We start from the raw sequence: 22,183 nt of genomic DNA, 5'->3' as shown, positions 1-22,183 counted from the left end.
AACCTTCAAAATTAGAATTATTAATATAATCCCACACACTGCACTGCGAGCATAAAAGGCTTTTTTTAAAAAAGTTACTAACTAGGATGTGAAACTTAAAATTGAAATAATTGTGGCTCAAAATCTATTCTACTAAATAGCACCTCTTCCTAGTTATACATCTTCCCCCGCCCCATTTAGAAAGCTCACACATTTGTCGGATAAACAGTCATATTTTTGTGCTTCAGATAAAATGAAGTCAAATAAAAACTCAGTTCTGCTCTTAAACTGTACACATTAAGCAAAACACCCATAGTGTTCTGAAACTAGTCAACTCTAAAGTATCCACGCAGAAGACAGAATTCATCCGTTGACTCTCATTTCGTTTTCTCTATGGCATTCAAATGCTTTTTAAAAAACGCACAATCCTGGGGTGCCTGGGTGGCTCAGTCGGTTAAGCGTCCAACTTCAGCTCAGGTCATACTCTAATGGTTCATGGGTTCAAGCCCCGCGTCAGGCTCTGTGCTAACAGCTCGGAGCCTGGAACCTGCTTCTGATTCTGTGTCTCCCTCTCTCTTGCCCCTCCCCCGCTCACACTGTCTCTGTCTCTCTCAAAAATAAACATTAATAAATTAAGTAAAAAATGCACATTCCAGATCTCAAAACCTTTCTTTCCTCTCACTGGTGAGGCCAGAGGATAAGAAGGAGCTGGACAGGTGAATTGTGGAATTAAAGAGAGAGAATAGGTTGTGAACATGCAAAGCTCAGCCAGTTCAGTAACTGAAAGAATTCAAAGTAGGGGGAGCAAAGTGAGTGACAAGGTGGGCAGACATCAGAATGCTCAGAGCCCCTATTACAGGGGAGGCACCCAGGATTTTAAAAAGTAAGGAGGGAAACGAAAGCCAAATCTTCAGAACTTTAAAAATCTGGTAACAGTCTGGCTAGACATTGACAAGCTCATAAAGATCTCTCATTCTTATTGGTTTAGGATACTCCTACATTATTAATTCAGCTGTTTGGGGTGCTGAAGAAGCATGATATTTAAAAACACTGCAGTCTTTAAAATGAGAAAAATTTTGGGAATGCAAGCTGGTGCAGCCACTCTGGAAAACAGTATGGAGGTTCCTCAAAAAACTAAAAACAGAACTACCCTACAACCCAGCAATTGCACAACTAGGCATTTATCCACGGGATACAGGTGAGGTGTTTCAAAGGGACACATGCACCCCCATGTCTACAGCAGCACTATCAACAATAGCCAAAGTATGGGAAGAACCCAAATGTCCATCGATGGATGAATGGATAAAGAATATGTGGTATATATACACAATGGAGTATTACTCGGCAATCAAAAAGAATGAAATCTTGCCATTTGCAACTACATGGATGGAAGTGGAGGGTATTATGCTAAGTGAAATTAGTTAGAGAAAGACAAAAATCATATGACTTCACTCCTATGAGGACTTTAAGAAACAAAACAGATGAACATAAGGGAAGGGAAACAAAAATAATATAAAAACAGGGAGGGGGACAAAACAGAAGAAACTCATAAATATGGAGAACAAACTGAGGGTTACGGGAGGGGTTGTGGGAGGGGGATGAGCTAAATGGGTAAGGGGCACTAAGGAATCTACTCCTGAAATCATTGTTGCACTATACGCTAATTTGGATGTAAATTTTAAAAAATATAATAAAAAATAAAATTTAAACAAAGTTTTATTATAAAATAAAAAAAGCAAAAACAAAACAAAAACAAAAAATAAGAAAAATTTGCAAACTTCAGGAATTAATTAGGTTGAAACAACTTTCCTAACCTTTATTTGGTACTTTATTAAAAACAGTATTTGATACTCTGTAAAGAAAGCAGGATTAATCTAATCACAAACAGCCCACCTACTGAGAAAAATGGACAAACACTTAAAACTACTTTTGAAAGACTAAGAAAATTAAATAAAATATCCATGCTGGAAAGACAGATATGACTTCTAATACATTTCAAAACAATTGGCAACAATTTGTGAGTTATACACAAATTTGGATAGAAGATGGTAATATTAGGTTATACAGGATCACAAAGCCATCAAGTTAGCAACGGTTAAATTTTGAAATCCAACAGGGTCAAAGGGCAGAAGTGCAAGCAAATTTCAAAATATGCATTCTTAACATTGTCCTGCAACCATGACATCAAAAGGTGCAACTATACTTTGGCAAGTGACTTACTTGAAGTTGATTCTTAATCCCACCACATTTATTTAAGTCACAACATTTAAACAAAGATGAAGTGCTATGACTGATCAGATGTGTGGCCTGCCTTGCTCTTTATCAATTTATTAATATAGTGACACTTCCTGGTGTGAAATTAATTCAAAGGTGAGGACACTTTTATTAAAATCCTACCTTAAGAATCAAGTAAACAACACGTTCATATTAAACCTAAACCACACACTCACTTATCTAGCTCTGATCATTTTATTTTATTTTTAACATTTATTTATTTTTGAGAGAGAGAGAGCAGGGGAGCGCACACGAGCAGAGCAGAGGACAGGTACAGACAGAGTGAGAAAGGGAATCCAAAGCAGGCTCCACACTGTCAGTGCAGAGCCCCACATGGGGCTTGATCTAACCAGTCGTGAGATGACCTGAGCTGAAATCAAGAGTCAGGAGCTTAACTGACTGAGCCACCTGGGCGCCCTTGACAATTTCTTGATTTTGAGTAGTGGTAACATCTTGGGAGAAGCTTTGCGGTGAGGCTAGGATTTGTTTGCTTGACTGGGGTTTGCTCTAAAGGAATGAAATGCCTATAGGGGATCCTAGACGATAGAGCTATCATACCATCTCTCCAAGAACAAAAACAAAAAAATTCTGAAAGACTGCGTATCTGTAAAGAAAAAGGGAAGAGTGATTGGTTTTTGAGTTATCTGCTGTATTTTCTACATTTAGGACAACTGGTAAACAAAACCTGGGACCTTAAATAAACAATTCACATCAATAATTACAATCTACCAAAAAACTTCCAAGGCAAATGAAGTGCGCTCAAAACACAAGCGACATACCCCTAGTATTCCTGCTATCCCTGCCTGCTACTGGATCCTGTACAGTGTCACCAGAATTCATCTTTCCCCCTTCCCTGACCATGTCACTCTCTTGTTCATAAATTTTTTTTTCCTGATGGTAAAAAATGTCAAACTCTTTATCACATTTTTGTCTTTTCATAATAGGACACCAAAATCCTTTTCCATCTGTCTCACATGAAAACATACCACCACAGTCTATGTTTCTAGTCACACCAGAGCTACCTGTATTTGTTCCACCTGACACAGAAATACTCTTCCAACTTTCTCTACTTCTAAGGGAAGTTATCTTCAAGTTCTCCTGCCTCTGTTCAAACACACATTCTCTCTGAAGTTTTCCCCCAGTCCTCCAAACACGGCCTGTCAGAAACAATCCCTATCCACTACCTTTATCCACAACCTTTTTTTTTTTTTTTTTTTTTTTTAAACACGTATCAGAGTATAACTCAGGAAAACTGTGTGGACAAGTATGCCAACCCCACCAGATCCTAAATGCTTTGAGAGCAGAAAGTGTACTTTGATTCATTTTTACATTTCCAAGGGTCTAAAACTTGGTGGGCAGTCAATGTTTGTTGGCTGAAAGGAGAGAAAGGCACTAAATGAATACTGACTACTCCACTCAGGAGAATCACACAACTTCAAAATGCTCAAAACTTAACTCATCACAACCCCTAACCCCCACCACATTCACACACAAATACTTCACTTCCTATGTTTGCTATCTCAGTAAATGGCAACCTCACCAACCCAACTATCCAAACTTGAAACTTGGGAATTATCCTTGATCCCTCTCTATCACAATATCCTAACCTGTAATTAATCAACCAGCTTCCGTTGGTCACCTACCTTTCTCTAATCTTTTCATTGCTTTCCATCTACCAATTTAGGCCACACTCATCACAGCTAGAATCCTAAAACAGCCATCTCTCTGGTGTTCCTGCATCATATGTTCCCTGTTCCTTTCCAAAGCATTCCTCACTTTAGTCGATCATCACGTACAATTCTGCCCCATCCATTTAAAAGTGCTAAAATGTAAAGTCTAAACTCCAGTAAGCGTTATAAGGCAAGCATAAGTGGCCCCATACTCACCTCTATGGTCATATTTCTTGCTATCCCCCCAGCCAGATAGAATTTAATAGGTTCCCTGAACAGGCCATACTCTTGTTCCCAGCCTGGGCTCTCTCTTCCTAACCCTATTACACCTATCCTTCAGATCTCAAGATCAGACACCAATACCTCTAAGACAGTCACCAGAGGAACAACAGTTACAGGTTATAGGCCCTCCAGTTTCTCCCACTGTACACAGCACTTCTCAATATAATGCTGGTCACATCAGTCTTGAATGTAGCTCTTCCACCCTTATCTATGAGCTACGGAAGGAAGGGTCTATGTCTGTCTGGATTACCAGAGTATTCCCTTCTGATGATAAATGCCTAGTATACAGAAAGTGTTGGCCCAATAGAGACAAATGACAGCTTGTCAACCTTTCTAAGCCAGTATTTTTCAAATTGTGGGTCACATGCCAATAGTGGGTCATGAAATCAATACAATGGGCCACAACCAGCACTTGAGAGAGAGAGAGAGAGAGAGAGAGAGAGAGAGAGAGAGAGAGAAAGAAAGAAAGAAAGAAAGAAAAAGAAAAAATAGAAAACATCATACATAGTATACTACAAGTAGTATGGGTAAGTTTGTCCACTTGCTGAGACAGGGTCTCTGGTACTCATGTAAAATACAGCTCTTACTGGGTGTGGTCAAAAAAATTTGAAAAGTACTGCACTCCCCCTCCCCCTTCTTCTCTTCTCCCTCTTCTTTTTTAAGAAAGCCCTTTAAAACACAGAGAAGCAAATACAAAACAGAAAAAATGGTGCTCAATCACACAGTTCTTTAGCAAAAAGCCATTCTTAACTTGAGCATTTACAGTAAGAACAATCTGCTTTCTGATTTCTCATTATGCTTTAAATACTTGATTTCCACTTACATATACAATTACTTACATATACAAGACACCCTATGTGACAGTACATACAGTACTTCTGGTCTTATTTTAATCTCTGCTACCATGTTCTTATACTCTTTAGAAATTTAATCTTTGCACCATAAGCTTTACTTCTAAGGCTTCTCCTCTCTGAACTTCATGACTTGGCTTTCTCTTTATCCAGTCTATCCACAAATTCATTAAAAAAACCTACCACTGCTTTGTTGTTGTATATTTAGTAGTAAGGTTAAAAACCATCAACAGAATTAGCACATACTATGCTGCAACAGGCACTACCCTAAGCACTGGATAAAGAGAATTTTCATTTACTCCTCCCCACAATCTTGTAAGGTGGGTACTACAGGTGAGAAAGCTGAGAAAAAGTTCAGTAATTCGCCCAAGGTTCACAGTTAATAAAGGCAGGTCTGGGATCTGAACTCTAAAATAGACTCCAAAACTCCTTTTCTTTAACTGCTCACTTTTTTTCAGTAGTTTTAGTTTTCCTTTCTCTCTCAACTAAATTATTGCTAATTGCCTTTTGAAGCATTTATAAAATAAGATCTATATCTAAACTGTTCAGAAAAGGCTTAACACCTCAGTATTCATTCTCTTAAACCTTTGAAAACTGTGCAATAAAACATTTCCTACTAAAATTTCAGAAGAAAACTACCACCCATCACATAAAAAAATCATCTGCAAAATTCAGTGTTTTAAAATTTTTACACTTGGTATAATTTCAGTTTCAACTTGCCCATTAATTTCCCTAATGTTTGCCACACTAAAAATTTCAATTTCAGCAATTCTCAAAGGATGAAACACTAAAAGCGCAGAAAACACAAAGAAGCATGTCGTATTTTTCTATTAATTGTTGGGTGGATGAATTGGCAGAACAGCTCCTGAACTGTTTTTGTAAATACACCAGGAAGAGGTATTTTACACTCCCACTTGTATCTGCAACATTCTTCCTACTCTTTTCTTTTTCCTTTCCTATTTACCACTTAATGTCCCTACAAACACCATGAGGCACCAATTTTTAACTTCTTGTTTCAATTTATCTCTCTTTTTATAGAATAGACTAAGGAGAAGGTGGAAAAACAAAGTAAAACAGAAAATGCCAAAAGGCAATCAAGGCAGAAGCTGTTTCCTCTCTCTCCTCTATACATTCACTGGACAAACCCGATACATTTCTCAGCTCTGTGAGAGAACATGAATTTCTGCTGGAAAAGGGCACCCATATTGTATGTAACACATACAAGATTTACAACTTAACAAAAGTCACTTCATCTCACTATCAACCAGACAGCCTTCTTAAAGCCCTATAAATGAACTTACAAAGCCTTGAAAATAAGCAATTGACAGAGTTCAAGGCACATAATAAAATGTTTTGCAACTTAACACTGAGATCAGCAATACCTCAGTGAACCAAGGAGCCATAACTGAAAAACTCCAGAAGCTGAACTCTAATCTAAACACACATCCCTAAAAAATAAAATTAAAACATAGCATCACAGCTTTAAGAGCTGAAAAAGAAATAGCTTCCACCAAAAATATCGTGGTCAGGATAATAAACCACTAATCCACAGGAGTGTTTTGAGAAATAATAACTGACATTAAAAAAAAATCCTTGCCACTTCTCTATTATGTACAGTAATCTAGCGATCAAGATGATATAGTTTATATACTATCTGCGCTGTGCCTCAAATGAAAAATAGGCATAAAATCCAAGCCAATTCTGACACCTGAGTTCACAGTAGGGCCACAAAACTGTACCAAGACCAGAAGGATCTTCACTTAAATGCCAGATCTTCGCACTGTCAACCATCTTTCCAGAGTCTGATCTTTCAGTGCATATAGCATTAAGTGTTACAAAGCAGCCACAGAATATATCCAGTGAACAACGGAGGCAACAGTATCATCCTCATCATGCCCATCCCTCAGGTTATTAGAAATAGGTTCAAGAAATATTTTCAGGACTTACCTGTCAACCTTTCTGTTCAATAATTTTAGCAAAATATTTTTACATGTGGCTTTTATCATTTTCGGGGGGGGGGGCATAAAGTCATTTGATTTATCAAATAGTTCTGATCTAACCATACCAACTTAAATTAAATTTTCAATGGATCAAATGGATCAACTACAAATATTGAAACAGGAACAAAAAGATGCACAAGCTAAAAAATAAGTCTCTTCCTCCTCATTCCAACACATAAAACTTGAACTTAATTCAAGATATTTGAATCAATCTGGAAATGTTTTAGAAGAATCTTCGACTATCTAACGAGAAGTCATTTTTATTCTGCATCAGTGGCCAACCTTAAAAATTCAGAAGGTGGGATTTAAACACTAATTTGTTTTGTTAATACTGTAGTATGTCAACCCAATTGGGTTCCAGTTTGTTTTCCTATGAAACTGGCACACACAAACACTCTTGTTAGGTACACTTATGCTACTAGAACTGCAAGCCCTGATCATTAAAAAAGTTTCTAATGTCTAGAATGTTGGGATCATTTTGACCCAGTTCTAGATAAAATTCATTAATTGAGGACCAAAGAACTTACTTTCACATTTATGAAATATCCAGGTAATGACTCAAAAGTCAAAACGTAGAGAGTTACATGTTTGAAAATTCAAAGTTTTAAAGTGAAGTGTCTCTGTTAAAAGTTGCCTGCAAACTACACTACACAGTGCTGGCTGCAGGGGGGAAAGAAAAACAAAGGGAAAAAAAAAGGTCACCAACCTGAATTAAGTTCACAAGGCGACAGTGACAGTATTTTCTTAATAACCACCTCCCTCCATCCCCCAACAAAAAAAAACCAGACTGATTAGGATTAGAAACGGGACACCAAAGAATTCCTGGAGTACAATCTTAATGGGGGGGGGGGGGGGGGGCGGCAGGGGAGGTTGAAACCCTCCCACAAAATTTAGAGAAAGGTAACTTTCTGTAAATACTAATATCAAGTATAATACTAAAATAAACTCTTAGTACTAAAATTGACTGAGTTCATCTCAAATGTTGAGGAATTTTTTTTTTTTTTTTTTTTACTCTACTAAACCCACATGATACATTTAGGACTCATAATTATCCAAAGATATTTCAAGTAGCAAAAAACAGTTTCTGTGTACCGGACAGGTGAGATACTACTGAGATGAGTTAGCTCAGATCAAAAATGGAGAATGCAGCACTGCACCTGAACAGAGGTGTCTGAACAACAGAGCACAGCCTGCCTTCCAGGCCTTGCGTTACTCCATTTACTCCAAGACTAAGCCGCTCAAATCAGGAGTCATCAAAATGACACACATTAAAGAAGTTTTCTCTATAACATCCCAAGTCTCTGGCGAACTCCAACGTAAAACCCACTACCACACGACACAAAAACTAAAGAAAACAACACAAAAGCTACAGGTGGAAATATGTCTAAAGGTGATCTGAAGATCCTCTGGAACATCTTAGTAAGTGCAAAGGAATACAACGCTTGATATGTGTAATAATGTTGAGGGGGAAAAAAAGGCAAGTAAGAGAAAAAAATCCGTGAAGACTACAGAAAGTCCAGGGAATAAGAATAGATCAAAGTTCTCACACTGCCAATTTTACAAGTCTAAAGTAAAGAACTTAGCAAAATCCTCAATCTTTGCAGGTTATCTGAAACTCAGGACACATTTTTCCCATAAAAGCAAAGAATCCAAAGCATTTGCCACATCCTTACATTTTCACCCTCTGAAACGAAGTCTACTTAGAAACATGCTTTAGAAGTTCTCTACAAACTCCTAGGGTACATTTAACTCCATTATGCACTCTCACTGGCAGATGGAGGGATGACGTTGAGTTAAAGAGATGCTCCGGAGTAAGGGGGAACATCTTGTGGACTGTCAGATGGCCAGCCATTCTTCCTCTTCATTATCCCGGCACCTCAAACAACTACGACGGCAAAAGAGAAGATCGCTAGCCATCAAGACAGCACCAAACTAATTATAAGAAGGGGATGACGGAGGGAAGTCTCCCCGAATTTCCTTTGACAAAAGGGTTTTAGTCCACAACTGAGTGAAGTTAAGAATTGTAGAGCTTTTTTCACACTCAAGTATGGATCTCCAAATAGGTTTAAAGCATAAAAAGACAAACACACACAACTACCGAACCTAACACACATTTTAAACTTTTGTATGATCAGTTTATCTTTGCAGTTCATGACTGGGGTGCTTACAACTTCTAATTTTGATTTCCAACTACAGAACTCCACACAATCGGGTATCTCCACCCCCCTCCCCCCCCAAAGAGAAAGTGACTACAAACTGCAAAGAAAATGCCTCTGGTCTCTCCCAACCTAAAACCCCAGTTTCAGACATTTTGGTCTCACACGAAAGAAACGGGAGATGTAAAATGAACTGCGCTCCATATTGATTCTTAAGGCAAATAAAAAGGGGGGAAAAAAAACCCCTAGGGATGGTAGGTAAAATAATCGGAACCAAATTTCAGCTTTGACATTAAACCTTATCACACCAAACCTGAAATCCTGGATCACACACACACAACACACAAATAAAACCAAGATTTTTTAAACCCTCATCCTCAACAGAAAATCTTGTGCCAAAAAGAGAAAATTTTGAAAAGGAAGAGTGAAAAGTAGAGAAAACAGAATAAGTGCAATCAAGGAGAAAGGATTCGCAATTCCTCATTTCTCAACAACAACAAAAAAAATTCAAAGTAAAATTGCAAAAAAAAAAAAAAAGCCTTACACACAAATGCACCGGCATTTCAAAAATTAAACTGCACAGAAGCAACAATAAAGGCTATTTCCATAGCACCACTCAAGAGCTCTAATTCCAGAACACACACCGATATGACATAGTGTTGCAACGAATGTATTAGGAAGCAAAGAAAATGGTTGGGCTACTGGACGTCTTCGACCAGCTCATTCAAACACCTTTAAAATTAACCAAGAGGCAGACAACTAAGAAGAGAAAAAGGGAGAAAATATGGAAGAAGAAAGGTGCACCGAGCAAAAAAGATGAAGGGGGGGGATGTGGAAGGCCAGGGCTCCTGGGACTAACCTGTGCCATCGCTGGCCGACGCCGAGAGGGCCGGAGATGAGAGTTTAGGCCGCTTGGCTGAAGGCGGCCCCGGTTCCACCACATTCTCGGCCATTTTTAATTCTTTCGGAGATACAGGCGAGGAAAACGAGAATCCTCGGGAAATCTCTTCTTCGGCCGGGGCTCCCCGCCCCGCTCCCTGGGGTGGGCTTGGGGGGCTCCGCCGGCCCCCGAAGGGGGTGGGGGGGAAGTTCCTTTTTCTCTTCGCCGGGTCGCGGTGGCCGAAGAGGGATGCGGACTCGATAGAAAAGGTAGGGGCAAGTGCGAGGGGCCGGGCCTGGGCCCAGGCCCGGAGGGCACAGGAGCACAAATCCGCCGAGCGCGTCCGCTGCGGCGAATTCCCGAGAACTCGCGGCTCTAGAGGCGCAGTCCCCGGCCCGCCACGGCCGGCCCCTGCCCAGCCGAGGTCTCTCGGAGCTCCGCCGCCGCCATCAGCCTCTTCCTCCTCGGCGCTGTCCTCCTCCTTCTCATCGCCACAAGGAGGCGGGGGCGAAAAGGGGGGAGAGGAGGAGGCGACGAGAGACACTCACCTCCTCCCGGTGCCCCCTCCCGGACCTGCGCCCCCACCCTCCGAGCCCTCCTCCTGCCGCCGCGCTCCGCGCCGCCGCCGCACCGGCCCCTAATGGCCGCAGAGAGCTCGCCCGAGCCGAGAGCCAGGCTGGCGCCGCCGCCTCACATCGCGCGGCGGAGGCGCGGCGAGGACGCCGGGCGCGGAGCTCGCCGGTCCAGAGGGCCGAGGGGGCCGGGCCGAGCAGCGCCGCCCGCCCGCGCCGACGCCGAGCCCACCGAGGAGGCCCCGCTCCGCCGGGCGGCGCAGGCGGCCTCTCCTCGCGCCGCGCTCTCCTCCTTCGCCCTCCTCTCCCGCGGCACAGAAATAAATACGGCCGCCGCTACGGCCCCCACCCCCGGCGGCCAGGTGCCGGGAGCGCCCGCCCCCCGGGGCTCCGCTCGGGGCCGCCCTCGGCGGCGGGCGAAGGCGCCGCGGGGCGCGGGGTTATGTAATGGTCCCCCCTAGGCGTCGACGCCGGCCCGGCTGCCGGGCCGCGGTGGGGGTGTGTGCGGACGGGAGGGGGCTAGGGGTCGCCTCAGCCCGTGCGCCCCGGGCCCCCTGCCACTGTCTCGGCCCCTGCCGCCTGTCTCCGGCCCGGCTCGCCTCCGCACTCTGGCTCCCGCAGTCCGCACTCCGCCCGGCGTCCCGCTTGCCCACTCTAGCCCGCTCCCTCTCGCCCTCTCTCCCCCCCAGCCTAGCACACAAACAAGATGGCGGCTGTTGTTTCTTCCCTCTGCCGAATCCTCCTTACAGGCTAGCGGTAGCAGCGGCGGCCGGAAATGAGCCAAGGGGGGGTGAAAAAAAGGGGAGGGGTTGGGCCTCCGGAGGGAGGTGGCGAGGGGGCGGGGCCTTGGCCCGAGCCGCTCACACAATGGGGGAAGAGGACCCGGGGGCGGAGCCAGTTCCAATCACGGGATCCGCCCAAGGCCCCAACGCGGTTGGCGCTTCCGCAAACTCCCCCGGCGTCACCCGGTGGCTCCCTTTAAAGGGGAGGACTTGAAGGGAGGGGGGGGCGGTTTGGGGGCCGACTCGGGATCTATTTTCAGTCGGTGGACACTTGCGGGGGAAGGTGCCTGGGTTGGGTCTCTGCGTAGGGGAGCGGTGGGAATTGGGGGTGACGGAGTCCGGGAGCTACGCCGGGGAAGGCGCCAAGTCACCGCGCAGGTGGCCGAATAGGAGTGCGGTGGGGGCAGGGCCCTTGGGCGGTCTTCCGAACCCCGGTTGAATCAACCAGGCAGGGGGTACTCCGTCGTCGGCCAGTGTCGTGGGCCAGAGACCCAGTGCATCCTCTCTCCTCCATCGCTTTTCCGGAGGGAACGTCTCACATCCAAAAAATCACACTGATGATGAGTTGTTTCCCTTTTCTCCAAATTTTACAATTTGTTTTACAATAAGCCTATATTATTTTGGTAATCAGAAAACAAAAATCGCAGCAGTGGAAAGACGCTTTAGGACCAGACCTAAATTTGTTTCTTGCCCACCACGTGTCCACTCGCTCCTACAGGGTTGCACTCTCACCAAAGGAGACTTGAATTCTTTTTCTGAGTGCATGTGAGACCTGAAGACATTTTATGGTACTACTTTTCACCCACCTCCAGTAGGCTAGCTTAATAAAAGCCCACGTCTAGGTAGTACCTTAAAGATAATGTAGATATGGACAAGGGCAAAAACGTAAGGTGCTAAAGATAATCTAAGCACGGACAAAAGCAAAAATGTAACTACGAGGAAAATTCTTGAATATAAATAAAGTGTGTGTGACAACACAGTTTTGCAGAGGAGGTCCTCGCTAGCATGCTTTCACATTCCTACACATCACAGGATTCCGCTGTGTTTGGCCTTGGGTAAATTGGTACTTGAGGAGGTGGCAAGGTTGTTAGTGTTTCCCCAAGGAAACCCCCAAACCAGTATCTATGGAGATAGTTTAAAGCGTTTCACGCATTTTAAATCTCATGCTCCTTAGTTGGTGTTTGCTTATTGTTGAGTTTACTTTGTTGTTGTTTATTCTTTAAAGTGAACGATGAAGAGAATCAATGAGCCAGGAGTCAGGTATTACTGGAGCAACCCAGGTTGCCAACAGGGATGACTTCTGTCCTGTGATGTTCAGGCGTAATTCACCCCTACTGCAGTGGAGAAGCATTTACTGCGAAGATTAAACATGATCATTTGTGGATAACACTTACCACAGTATTTGGCACACAGTAGCACTCAATACCTCAATACAGCTTAGCTGTTCCTAGCCATTCGTTCTAAAATTAAATAGAAAAGGGCTCTACTAGGTGTGGCCACAACAAAGTTTTTCCCAAGTGCTTGTTATCAAGGGAAGAAGTCTTCACGAACTTGGGTTGCTCCTGCAAATGTGAATGTGGCCGGGTTTTGAAAGTGCCGCATATCCGCGCAAGGAATTATTGATTTATATACACTTCCAAAATGTTCTCAGTGTTTGTAAGAAAATACTTTTATTTCTATTCTACATTTAATAAAATCTGTTCCTGAAAAAAATTTTAGTAGCCCATATTGGCAAGAACATGGAGAATTGGTATTTTCATACACTGTTAGTGGGGATAGAGTAGAGAACAAATATTTAGATTCATGCCAAATGCTTATAGATTTTGAAAATCCCAGTATCTCTTGAATGTTTTCTTTTTTTTTTTTTTTTTTAACATTTGTTCTTGAGGGTGGGGTGCAGAGAGAGGGAGACACAGAATGAAGTGGGCTCCAAGCTCTGAGCTGTCAGCACAGAGCCTGACGCGGGGCTCGAGCTCACAAACCACGAGATCATGATCTGAGCCGAAGTCAGACTGAGCCACCCAGGTGCCCCAATTTTTTAAAATGTTTAAGATATTTTTTACCACAAAACAAAACAAGCAATGAAACAGCCTTGCCATGATGGGATATCATGCCGTCATTTAAAAATGAGCAGGTATGAGGTGCCTGGGTGGCTCAGTTGGTTAAGCGTCTGACTTCAAGTCAGGTCATGATCTCACGATTTGTGAGTTCGAGCCCTGTGTTGGGGTCTGTGCTGACAGCTCAGAGCCTTGAGCCTGCTTCCAATTCTGTGTCTCCCTCTCTGTCTGCCCCTCCCTTGCTCATGCTCTGTCTCTCTTTCAAGAATAAACATTAATAATAAAAATAAAAATGAGCAGGTAGGTGTTGGGTTGGGGGGATGGGCAAAGGGCATTAAGGAGGGCACTTGGTGGGATGAGTACTGGGTGTTAACTTTAAGTGATGCATCACTAAATTCTATTCCTGAAATCATTACTACACTATATGTTAACTAACTTGGATGTAAATTTAAAAAAAGAACAGGTAGGTATGCACTATCATAGAAAGATATCCCTATATTGCTAAGGACAAAAAAAAATTATAACACAGCAGGTCTAGAATGGCTCTACTTTTATAAATGTAATTAATATTAATAATGGATTGATTGGAAGCTGAGAGGATATGCACCAAACTTTCAACAGTGTTGGAGTAAGAGAAGTGTTACGGGGAGCTTTCACTCTACGTTATATATGTTTGTGGGGTGTGAAATCAGAACTAAAAACATTTTTTTAAAAAGCCGTCAATGGTTCCTCTTTGCCCATAGGATAAAGGTTCATGTACAAGCAACGGCCCTTGTCTACCTGTCTCATTTCTCTCAACTTCCCTCCTTGCAGCAAAATGGAATTATTTCTACGCTTCTTGTGCCCATGCTCTGTCTTTGGGACATTCACACATAGTCCTTCTGCCTGAAACACCCACCACCCCCACCTCTTTTGTCCACCTAATTCCCAATCACTCTTCAGGTCTCAGCTTACACATCCCTTTTCCTGTAAAGCCCTTCCTGATCTCCTTGAATCCTGGTTGCAGACCTCTCCCCTGCCCTCCCATGGCAAGCATCCTATACTTCTGAATCGCCTCCATTTCACACTGTGTTATAGTTCTTGTTGGCCTTTTCTGGTGACATCAGGAAGGGTGACCGTGTTGTCCATCTCTCCCTCTCCCAGCTCCTAACTCAGGACGTGATGCATGAGCAGGAGAGGAGCAGAGAGAGGGGGAGAGAGAATCATAAGCAGAGGAGGAGCAGAGAGAGCGAATCCCCAGCAGGCTCTGTAGCCCAGTGTGGGGCTGGAACTCACAAACCATGAGATCATGACCTGAGCTGAAGTCAAGAGTCGGACACTTAACTGACTGAACCACCCAGGCACCCCTCAACTCAAACTTCTTGAACAAACAAGTAGATACCATCAATTTGTCAATCTGGTCTGAGTGTGTGGGTCTCTCTGTCCATCCTTTTATTCAACTGCAGCGACAAGGACACAGTCTATCTTACCTGCCCATCAGTTATAGCCAATCTTCCTCTCTCCTGGAATCTTATGAATATCTTGACCCAGGTTTTTTATAATTATCACAGAAGGAGAATAAGTGTTTGTATTCATTAATGATTTGGGAAACTGAGACTCTGAAGCAAATAAAATGTCCTTTGTGAGATCCCAAACTGAGGCAAAAGGAAGACTTGAACTCAGGTTTTCCAACATCACATACAGGCCTCTTTCCACTGAACCCTCAGGGCAGGAAGCCGGTCTTATGCTTTCTCATGCCTCTGGTACCTAGTATAGGAACTCCTGCAGGATTCATAGCCAATGAGTGTCTGTTGAATGAAGGAAGCAAGGAAGAAGGAAGGAAGGAAGGAAAGAAGGAAGGAAGAAGGAAGGAAGGAAGGAAGGAAGGAAGGAAGGAAGGAAGGAAGGAGGAAGAAGAAAGTTATACACATAAACATATACTCAAACACACACATTCACAAAACCTTTTCTATAAAATTGGAACATACAGGGCCAAAACCACCAAAGCAGCCACAGAACTTGTAACTTTCTGTGTTGAGCCTGGTGTCCCACCATAAGGACTGAAGTAAACTGCCAGCAAGCAAGAATTTGCAATCTTTACACCCCGAAACCAACCTTTCCTGAGCATCTTCTCTGTGCCCAACATTTTGCTGGGTATTATGGATTCCAAGATGGAGAAGACATTATTCCTGTCCTCTGGGCACCCCATCCAGTTGGAGAGAAACCCATAGTGATAGTTACCAAACAGAGTGATGACGGCTCTCTCAAGGCAATCGAGGATGGATAATTCATGAGCAACACACTTGTTACATTGGTTACTAAGACTGGAGCGTATGCTAATGAGAGGGCCCCGGGTAGGAGAGGACGCTGCAAAAGTGGCCAGGCCAGGCCACAAAAGACCATGTGGCCATACTGGGAAATTTGGACTGAGACCTGTTTTTTATTTGGAATATGTGGTCATTTGATCTACAAATTAGAACATCTGTACAGTAATTCAGTGGGATATTAAAATATGTTAGCAGTATTATAAATAAAGACCTGGTTGACTTCAAAATAAGAAAACCATGACCTAAAATGTGGTCCTTTGTATTCTAAAAGGGTTCTCCAAAGGATGGCAAAAACGACAGACATGCAAATAAGATGTTTTCAATGCCTTGTACCCCTAAGCTGATGGTAACTATCGCCACAATGTGTGGGCCTATCAGACTGTGACTTTACCTAAAGAATCTCAAAATAGCTCTGCTCTGCTCTCTGCGGCAGGCAAGCGTCTGCTCTATTCGGCAGTAGCTCATTCTTTACTATTGTTGCTATGTGACAAACTATTGGCTCTCACTGTTAATCTAAGCCTGCCAGAGAAGGAGGGCGGGCTGAGGGCTTTGGGAGAAGCATCTTTCCTAGAATCTAATGTAACAAACGTGTCCTGAGAATTTCCCAGGTACTCTCATGGTACCTGGTCCTGAAGATACAGATATCCAGTTCGGATGACTGAATATTTACTGCGTAGTTCCTATACGGAGGCACTTGACTGGGCTCCAACAATGTAAAGATAAATAAAATTCACATGGTTTCTGCCCTCAGTTTCTCACTATCTAGTGGTAGAGATAGTCTTATAAACAGGAAACTATGATCTAGTATACCGGATTAGATAGATAGAGGGTCACGTGGGTGGCTCAGTCAGTTAAGTGTCCAACACTTGATTTTGGCTTAGGTCATGATCTCGTGGTTTGTGAGATCAAGCCCTGCATCGGACTCTGTGCTGACAGCACAGAGCCTACTTGGGATTCTCTCTCTCCCTCTCTCTCTGCCCCTTCCCTGCTTATGCTCTCTCTCTCTCTCTCAAAATAAATAAATAAACTTAAAAAAAAAAGATGCAATAATAGAATGTTGAGTGCTATATGAATACTCAGATGGGTGCTTTGGATGGGTTCAGCTTTGGACATAGTGATGTTCTTGTGGGACACCCAGATGGACAGATGGACATACAGGTCTATAGGTAAATGAGACTCAGTCCTCGCCCTGGAGGGTCTTGTTATTGAGTGAAAGAGACAGAAATGTAAATACAAAGATCAATTATAATGCTCACAATTCACTCAAAGATGATGGTACAACTACCTTGGCCTGGAAGTGTTGATGTCTCTCTAGGAGACAGCCTAGGAGCTGAGTCTTGAATGAATCAGAGTGGCTATCCTGGTAAAACAAAACAAAACAAAACAAAACAAAACAAACAAAACAAACAAAAACCCCTATGGGAAATAATCGAACAACTCTTTGGCTCTGCAGTCCAGGCACAGGTAAAGGGAGAGTGCCCAGAGGTGGCACAGCAAATACCATAAAGCCCGACCCTGGACTATGGGCACTGTGGCTTCCTGGGAGCTACATGTATGGCATCACCTGATGACAAGAGATATCTTAGGGTGCTGAGGTCATTAGAGGCATACAAAGCAGCAAACCCAGCGTTCGACACTCTGCCACCCTGAAAAACATCTCCTTCTCCAGGACTTCAGGTGCATCTCCCCGAGACACTGGAGGAATATTTGCCTTGTCTTCCTACCTGCAGGTTTCTTCTTTGGATTACTGCTTTCACTCATCTTGGCATAAATCAAAGTCAGAGCAATTACATGTCAGTCTAAATCAACATTCTTACCCATCCTTGAACCTCAATTAAATTCTGTGTTTTGACCCAGCTCAGCTTTCCAGGTAAGGGAAACAGACTCTACAAAGGCTTGATGAAGTCACTGTTGCTGTAGCTAATAATGTATGGAAAAGCTGGTAGGAGATTCATGAAGTCGTTTTTTTTTTTTTTTTTTAATTTTTTTTTTTAACATTTATTTATTTTTGAGACAGAGAGAGACAGAGCATGAACGGGGGAGGGTCAGAGAGAGGGGGAGACACAGAATCAGAAGCAGGCTCCAGGCTCTGAGCTGTCAGCACAGAGCCCGACGTGGGGCTCGAACCCACAGACTGTGAGATCATGACCTGAGCCGAAGTCAGCCGCTTAACCGACTGAGCCACTCAGGTGCCCCCATGAAGTCGTTTTTTAATTTTTCAAAAATGAGAAAGGGGCACCTGGCTTCAGTTGGTGGAGCATGCAACTCTTGATCTCAGTGGTCATGAGTTTGAGACCCATGTTGGCTGTAGGGGTTACTTAAAGTAAATACATAAAATGTTTTTTTAAAAAAAAAAAGGTGTATTTTTTTTTCTCCTACTCTTGTCCCTTAGTCAATTAGGGCCCCACCCCAATCATCGTTACCACTTTCTCCCATATGCTTCCAGACCTAAGCAGTACATGTTTGAGCAAATAAGTTTATATTTCTTTATATTTTATTTTAAATGTTTATTTGTGAGAGGGAGAGAGAGAGTGAGGGAGGAGCAAAGAGAGAGAGGGAGAGAGAGAGAATCCCATGCAGGCTCTCTGTGCAGAGCCCGATGCAGGGATCCATCCCACGAACCGCGAGATCCTGACCTGAGCCAAAATCAAGAGTCACTTAACCGACTGAGCCACCTGGGCCCCCAACTTTTTTCTTTTTATTTAAATGGTATATGTGTGCTCTTCTGAACTTTCAAATTATTTTTTTTAATTGTGATATACATCATACATACAGAGGAGTGTGTGAAACATACATGTACAGTTTAAAGGCAAAGCTAACCCTTGTGTAATCATCATCTAGACCGTGTAATAAAATATACCCAATGTTTAGCTGTCCTGCCCAGGGCTGTATGGCCTCTCATCACATACCCCTTGCTTCTCAGAAGCATAGCCACTACACTGATTTCAGCCATGACCATTCCCTTGCCTTTTTAATATAGCTTTCCCTCCTATGTATGCATCATCAGGCACTGTAGCATAGTTTCACCCAGTTTTGACCTTTATATAAAGGAAATCATACTCTTCAGGGGGACAAAACATAAGAGACTCTTAAATGTGGAGAACAAACAGAGGGTTACTGGAGGGGTTGGGGGGGGATGGGCTAAATGGGTAAGGGGCATTAAGGAATCTACTCCTGAAATCATTGCTGCACTATATGATAACTAACTTGAATGTAAATTAAAAAATATATATATATTAAAAAAGCTGTAAAAAAAAAAAAAAAGGAAATCATAGCCTTCTTTTGTGATGTACTTACTTAGCCGAACATTCTTATGCAACCCAGTCATGTTGATGCATGAAGTTGTGATTTGTCTATTCTATTGCTTAAATGGTTTTCCACTCTTTTAATAAACCACAATTTATTTTTCCATTTTACTGTGGATGGACATTCAAAGCTTTTCATTTTTGTTCTATTAGAAACAGTTCTGCTCTGGGCGCCTGGGTGGTTCAGTCAGTTAAGCCTCCGACTTTGGCTCAAGTCGTGATCTCATGGTTCCTGGGTTTGAGCCCTGAGTCAGGCTCTGTGCTGACGGCTTGGAGCCTGGAGCCTGCTTCGGATTGTCTGTCTGTCTGTCTGTCTGTCTCTCTCTCTGCCCCTCCCCCGCTCGTGCTCTGTCTCTCTGTGTCTCTCAAAAATGAATAAACATTAAAAAAAATTTGGAAAAAAAAAAGGAAACAGTTCTGCTCTGAACTGGTGCACACGGGCAAGGAGTATAGGTCCTAGGACTGGAATTGCTGGCCTATGTAGTATTCATAAATTCAGTTTCTCTGAGCAGTTACCCAGTTTATATTCCTGCCAACAGCGGATGAGAGCTCCTATCATTCTGCTTTGTTGACGCCATTTGGTATTGTCAGATTTCTTACTTTTTTTAAGTTTATTTATTCTGAGAGAGAGAGAGAGGGAGAGCTCGCATGTGAGCAGGAGAGGGACAGAGAAAGACAGGGAGAGAGAATCCCAAGCAGGCTCCACACTGTCAGCGCAGAGCCCAATGCAGGGCTTGATCCCATGAACCACAGGATCATGACCTGAGCCGAAACCAAGAGTCAGACACTTAATGGACTGAGCCACCCAGGCACCACTAGATTTTTTTTTTAATTAAAAATTTTTAAATTTATTTAAATTCAAGTTAGTTAACATATAGTGTAATATTGGCTTCAGGAGTAGAATTTAGTGATTCCTCACTTACATATACCACCCAGTGCTCATCTCAGCACCCTGATTTCTTCATTTTAACCACTCCAGTGGGTATGCAGTGCTGTTTTAGTGTGATTTTAATTTGTATTTACCTTAATGTCCATTTGGAGTTCTTATGAAGTGTCAGTTCGAGTTTTGGTTCAATTTTCCCATGGTTTGTTTGTCTTTGTCTGATTGATACGGTCTATAATTTCCTACTTTGTCACCTGTCCTTTATATGATAAGGTGCTCACCCCCAATTTCAAAAAGAGGTGACAAAACTCTGATGGCATTTTTAAATCACTGTCAGGTTGGCCAAAAATCCAAGAGCTTGATGATACTTTGTCGGTGAACATGTGAAGAATGTATAATAATATACATTGGTATATGTACTATACTAGTACATTATACATGGGTGTGTAAATGGGTGAGCTTCTATGGAGATCAGTTTGGCATGTCTAACTCACTATGAAATGCACATACGGTTTGATTCAGCCATTTCATTTCTGTGTATTTATTGTAGAGATATATTCCCTTATATGTAAAATGATGTGTTCAAGGATAATCAGGGCAACATTGTTTATAATAGCAAAAGGTTGAAAACAACTATATACCCAGTGGCTGAGGACTGCTTAAGTAATTTATGATACAAATTTACAAGGGAACACTAATGCAGATTTTTTGTTTCAGTTCTATACAGGTTGAAAAGGAATATATTCCAAGATATATTGTTAAGTGAGAGAATTGGCAGGTGTCGCCTACTGTGTATAATTGCTACCACACCCACAGTGAATATGCATATATACTTGTATTTGCATAGAATGTCTTGGAAGGATCCTCAAGAAAATAGTTACAGTGGATGTTTGGGGAATCAAGGTGGAAGGAGACATTTTTTACTGTACATTCCTTTGCAACTTTTGGATTTTCTACTAGTTGCATGTATTATCTATTAAAAGTAAATTAAATAGTTTTAAAATGTTTTGAGTTCCTGTAATGGGGCAGACCTATGCTAATTCCTAGAGACATGGTGGTGAACAAAATAGAGACTCTGCCTTATGGAGCTCCCAGTCCAGTGACGAGAGACAGTCATTAGAACCATCATTGTGGTGACATGTGATAGGTGCTAGAACAGGGGACATTGAGGCACTTTGGAGGAAGGTGACACATAGCAGGGACATCCATCTGAGTCTTGGAGGTAGGCAGCCAGTGTGACGTTTGCATGGGGAGTAGAAAGAAGAAGGAGCCAGCCCATGGAGGTGGCTAACAGAGAGCAGAGGCCCCAGCAGAGGAAACGGCATTTGTGGAGGGAGAGTAGAGTTCTGTCCATTTGAGGAACTGAAAGCCGGAAGTTGACATGAGCTGAGTTGGTTTTTAGAAAAAGCCACATTAGAAATCTGGAGAAAGGATTGAAAGAGGGCAAGAGTGGAGTCAAGAAGACTGGTCAGGGAGCTTCTGTACTCATTGGATAATAGAGGACCAGAGGCTGGATTAAGAGGGTAGCAGTGGGGACAGAAAGGGTGGAACAGATTCAAGAGACATTGAGAATATAGAATATACAGACTTACTGGTTGGATGATGGGGTGAAGGAGGGACAGGATTGTTATAATAATACAGACTTTGGTAAGTATTTTCTAGGTGGTAGTACCTGCCCAACACTTGGTGTGATTTTATCTATCATTCAATGGGGAGGTAGGTACTGCCGTGATGAGAGTACAGATTTAAAGTCTAAGAAGGTTCAGGGGCACCTGGGTGGCTCAGTCGGTTGAGCGGCCGACTTCAGCTCAGGTCATGATCTCACGGTCCGTGAGCTCGAGCCCCGCGTCGGGCTCTGTGCTGACAGCTCAGAGCCTGGAGCCTGTTTCGGATTCTGTGTCTCCCTCTCTCTGACCCTTCCCCGTTCATGCTCTGTCTCTCTCTGTGTCAAAAATAAATAAACGTTAAATAAATAAATAAATAAATAAATAAATAAATAAATAAAGTCTAAGAAGGTTCAGGAACTTGCTGGTCACATAGGTATGTGGCAGAGCTAGTATTTGAAGCCATTTTTTGGCTACCACATTCATTCTCTTAACCTGTCTCTCTCACTTTTTAAATGTTTATTTATTTATTTATTTTGAGAGAGAGAGAGGCAGGGAATGGTAGAGAGAGAGAGAGAGGGA

The 22,183-nt window shown here is 42.7% G+C and overlaps 1 protein-coding gene across 1 annotated transcript in view; it reads right to left on the bottom strand.

Moving 5' to 3' along the window:
- The window catches only part of EP300 (E1A binding protein p300), an 81,468-nt gene extending 70,875 nt beyond the window's left edge, over positions 1-10,593 (bottom strand). Inside the window, exon 1 of the mRNA XM_042993363.1 lies at positions 10,072-10,593. Within this exon, the coding sequence (XP_042849297.1) occupies positions 10,072-10,165 (94 nt within the window). The 5' untranslated portion in view covers positions 10,166-10,593. The remainder of the gene's footprint in view (positions 1-10,071) is intronic.
- Positions 10,594-22,183: the final 11,590 nt, after the last annotated feature.

This window comes from Panthera tigris, chromosome B4, assembly GCF_018350195.1.
Source record: "Panthera tigris isolate Pti1 chromosome B4, P.tigris_Pti1_mat1.1, whole genome shotgun sequence".
Classification (NCBI taxonomy): domain Eukaryota; kingdom Metazoa; phylum Chordata; class Mammalia; order Carnivora; family Felidae; genus Panthera; species Panthera tigris.
Note: the sequence above shows the minus strand (reverse complement) of the source record. Positions and strands in the feature narration are given on the sequence as shown.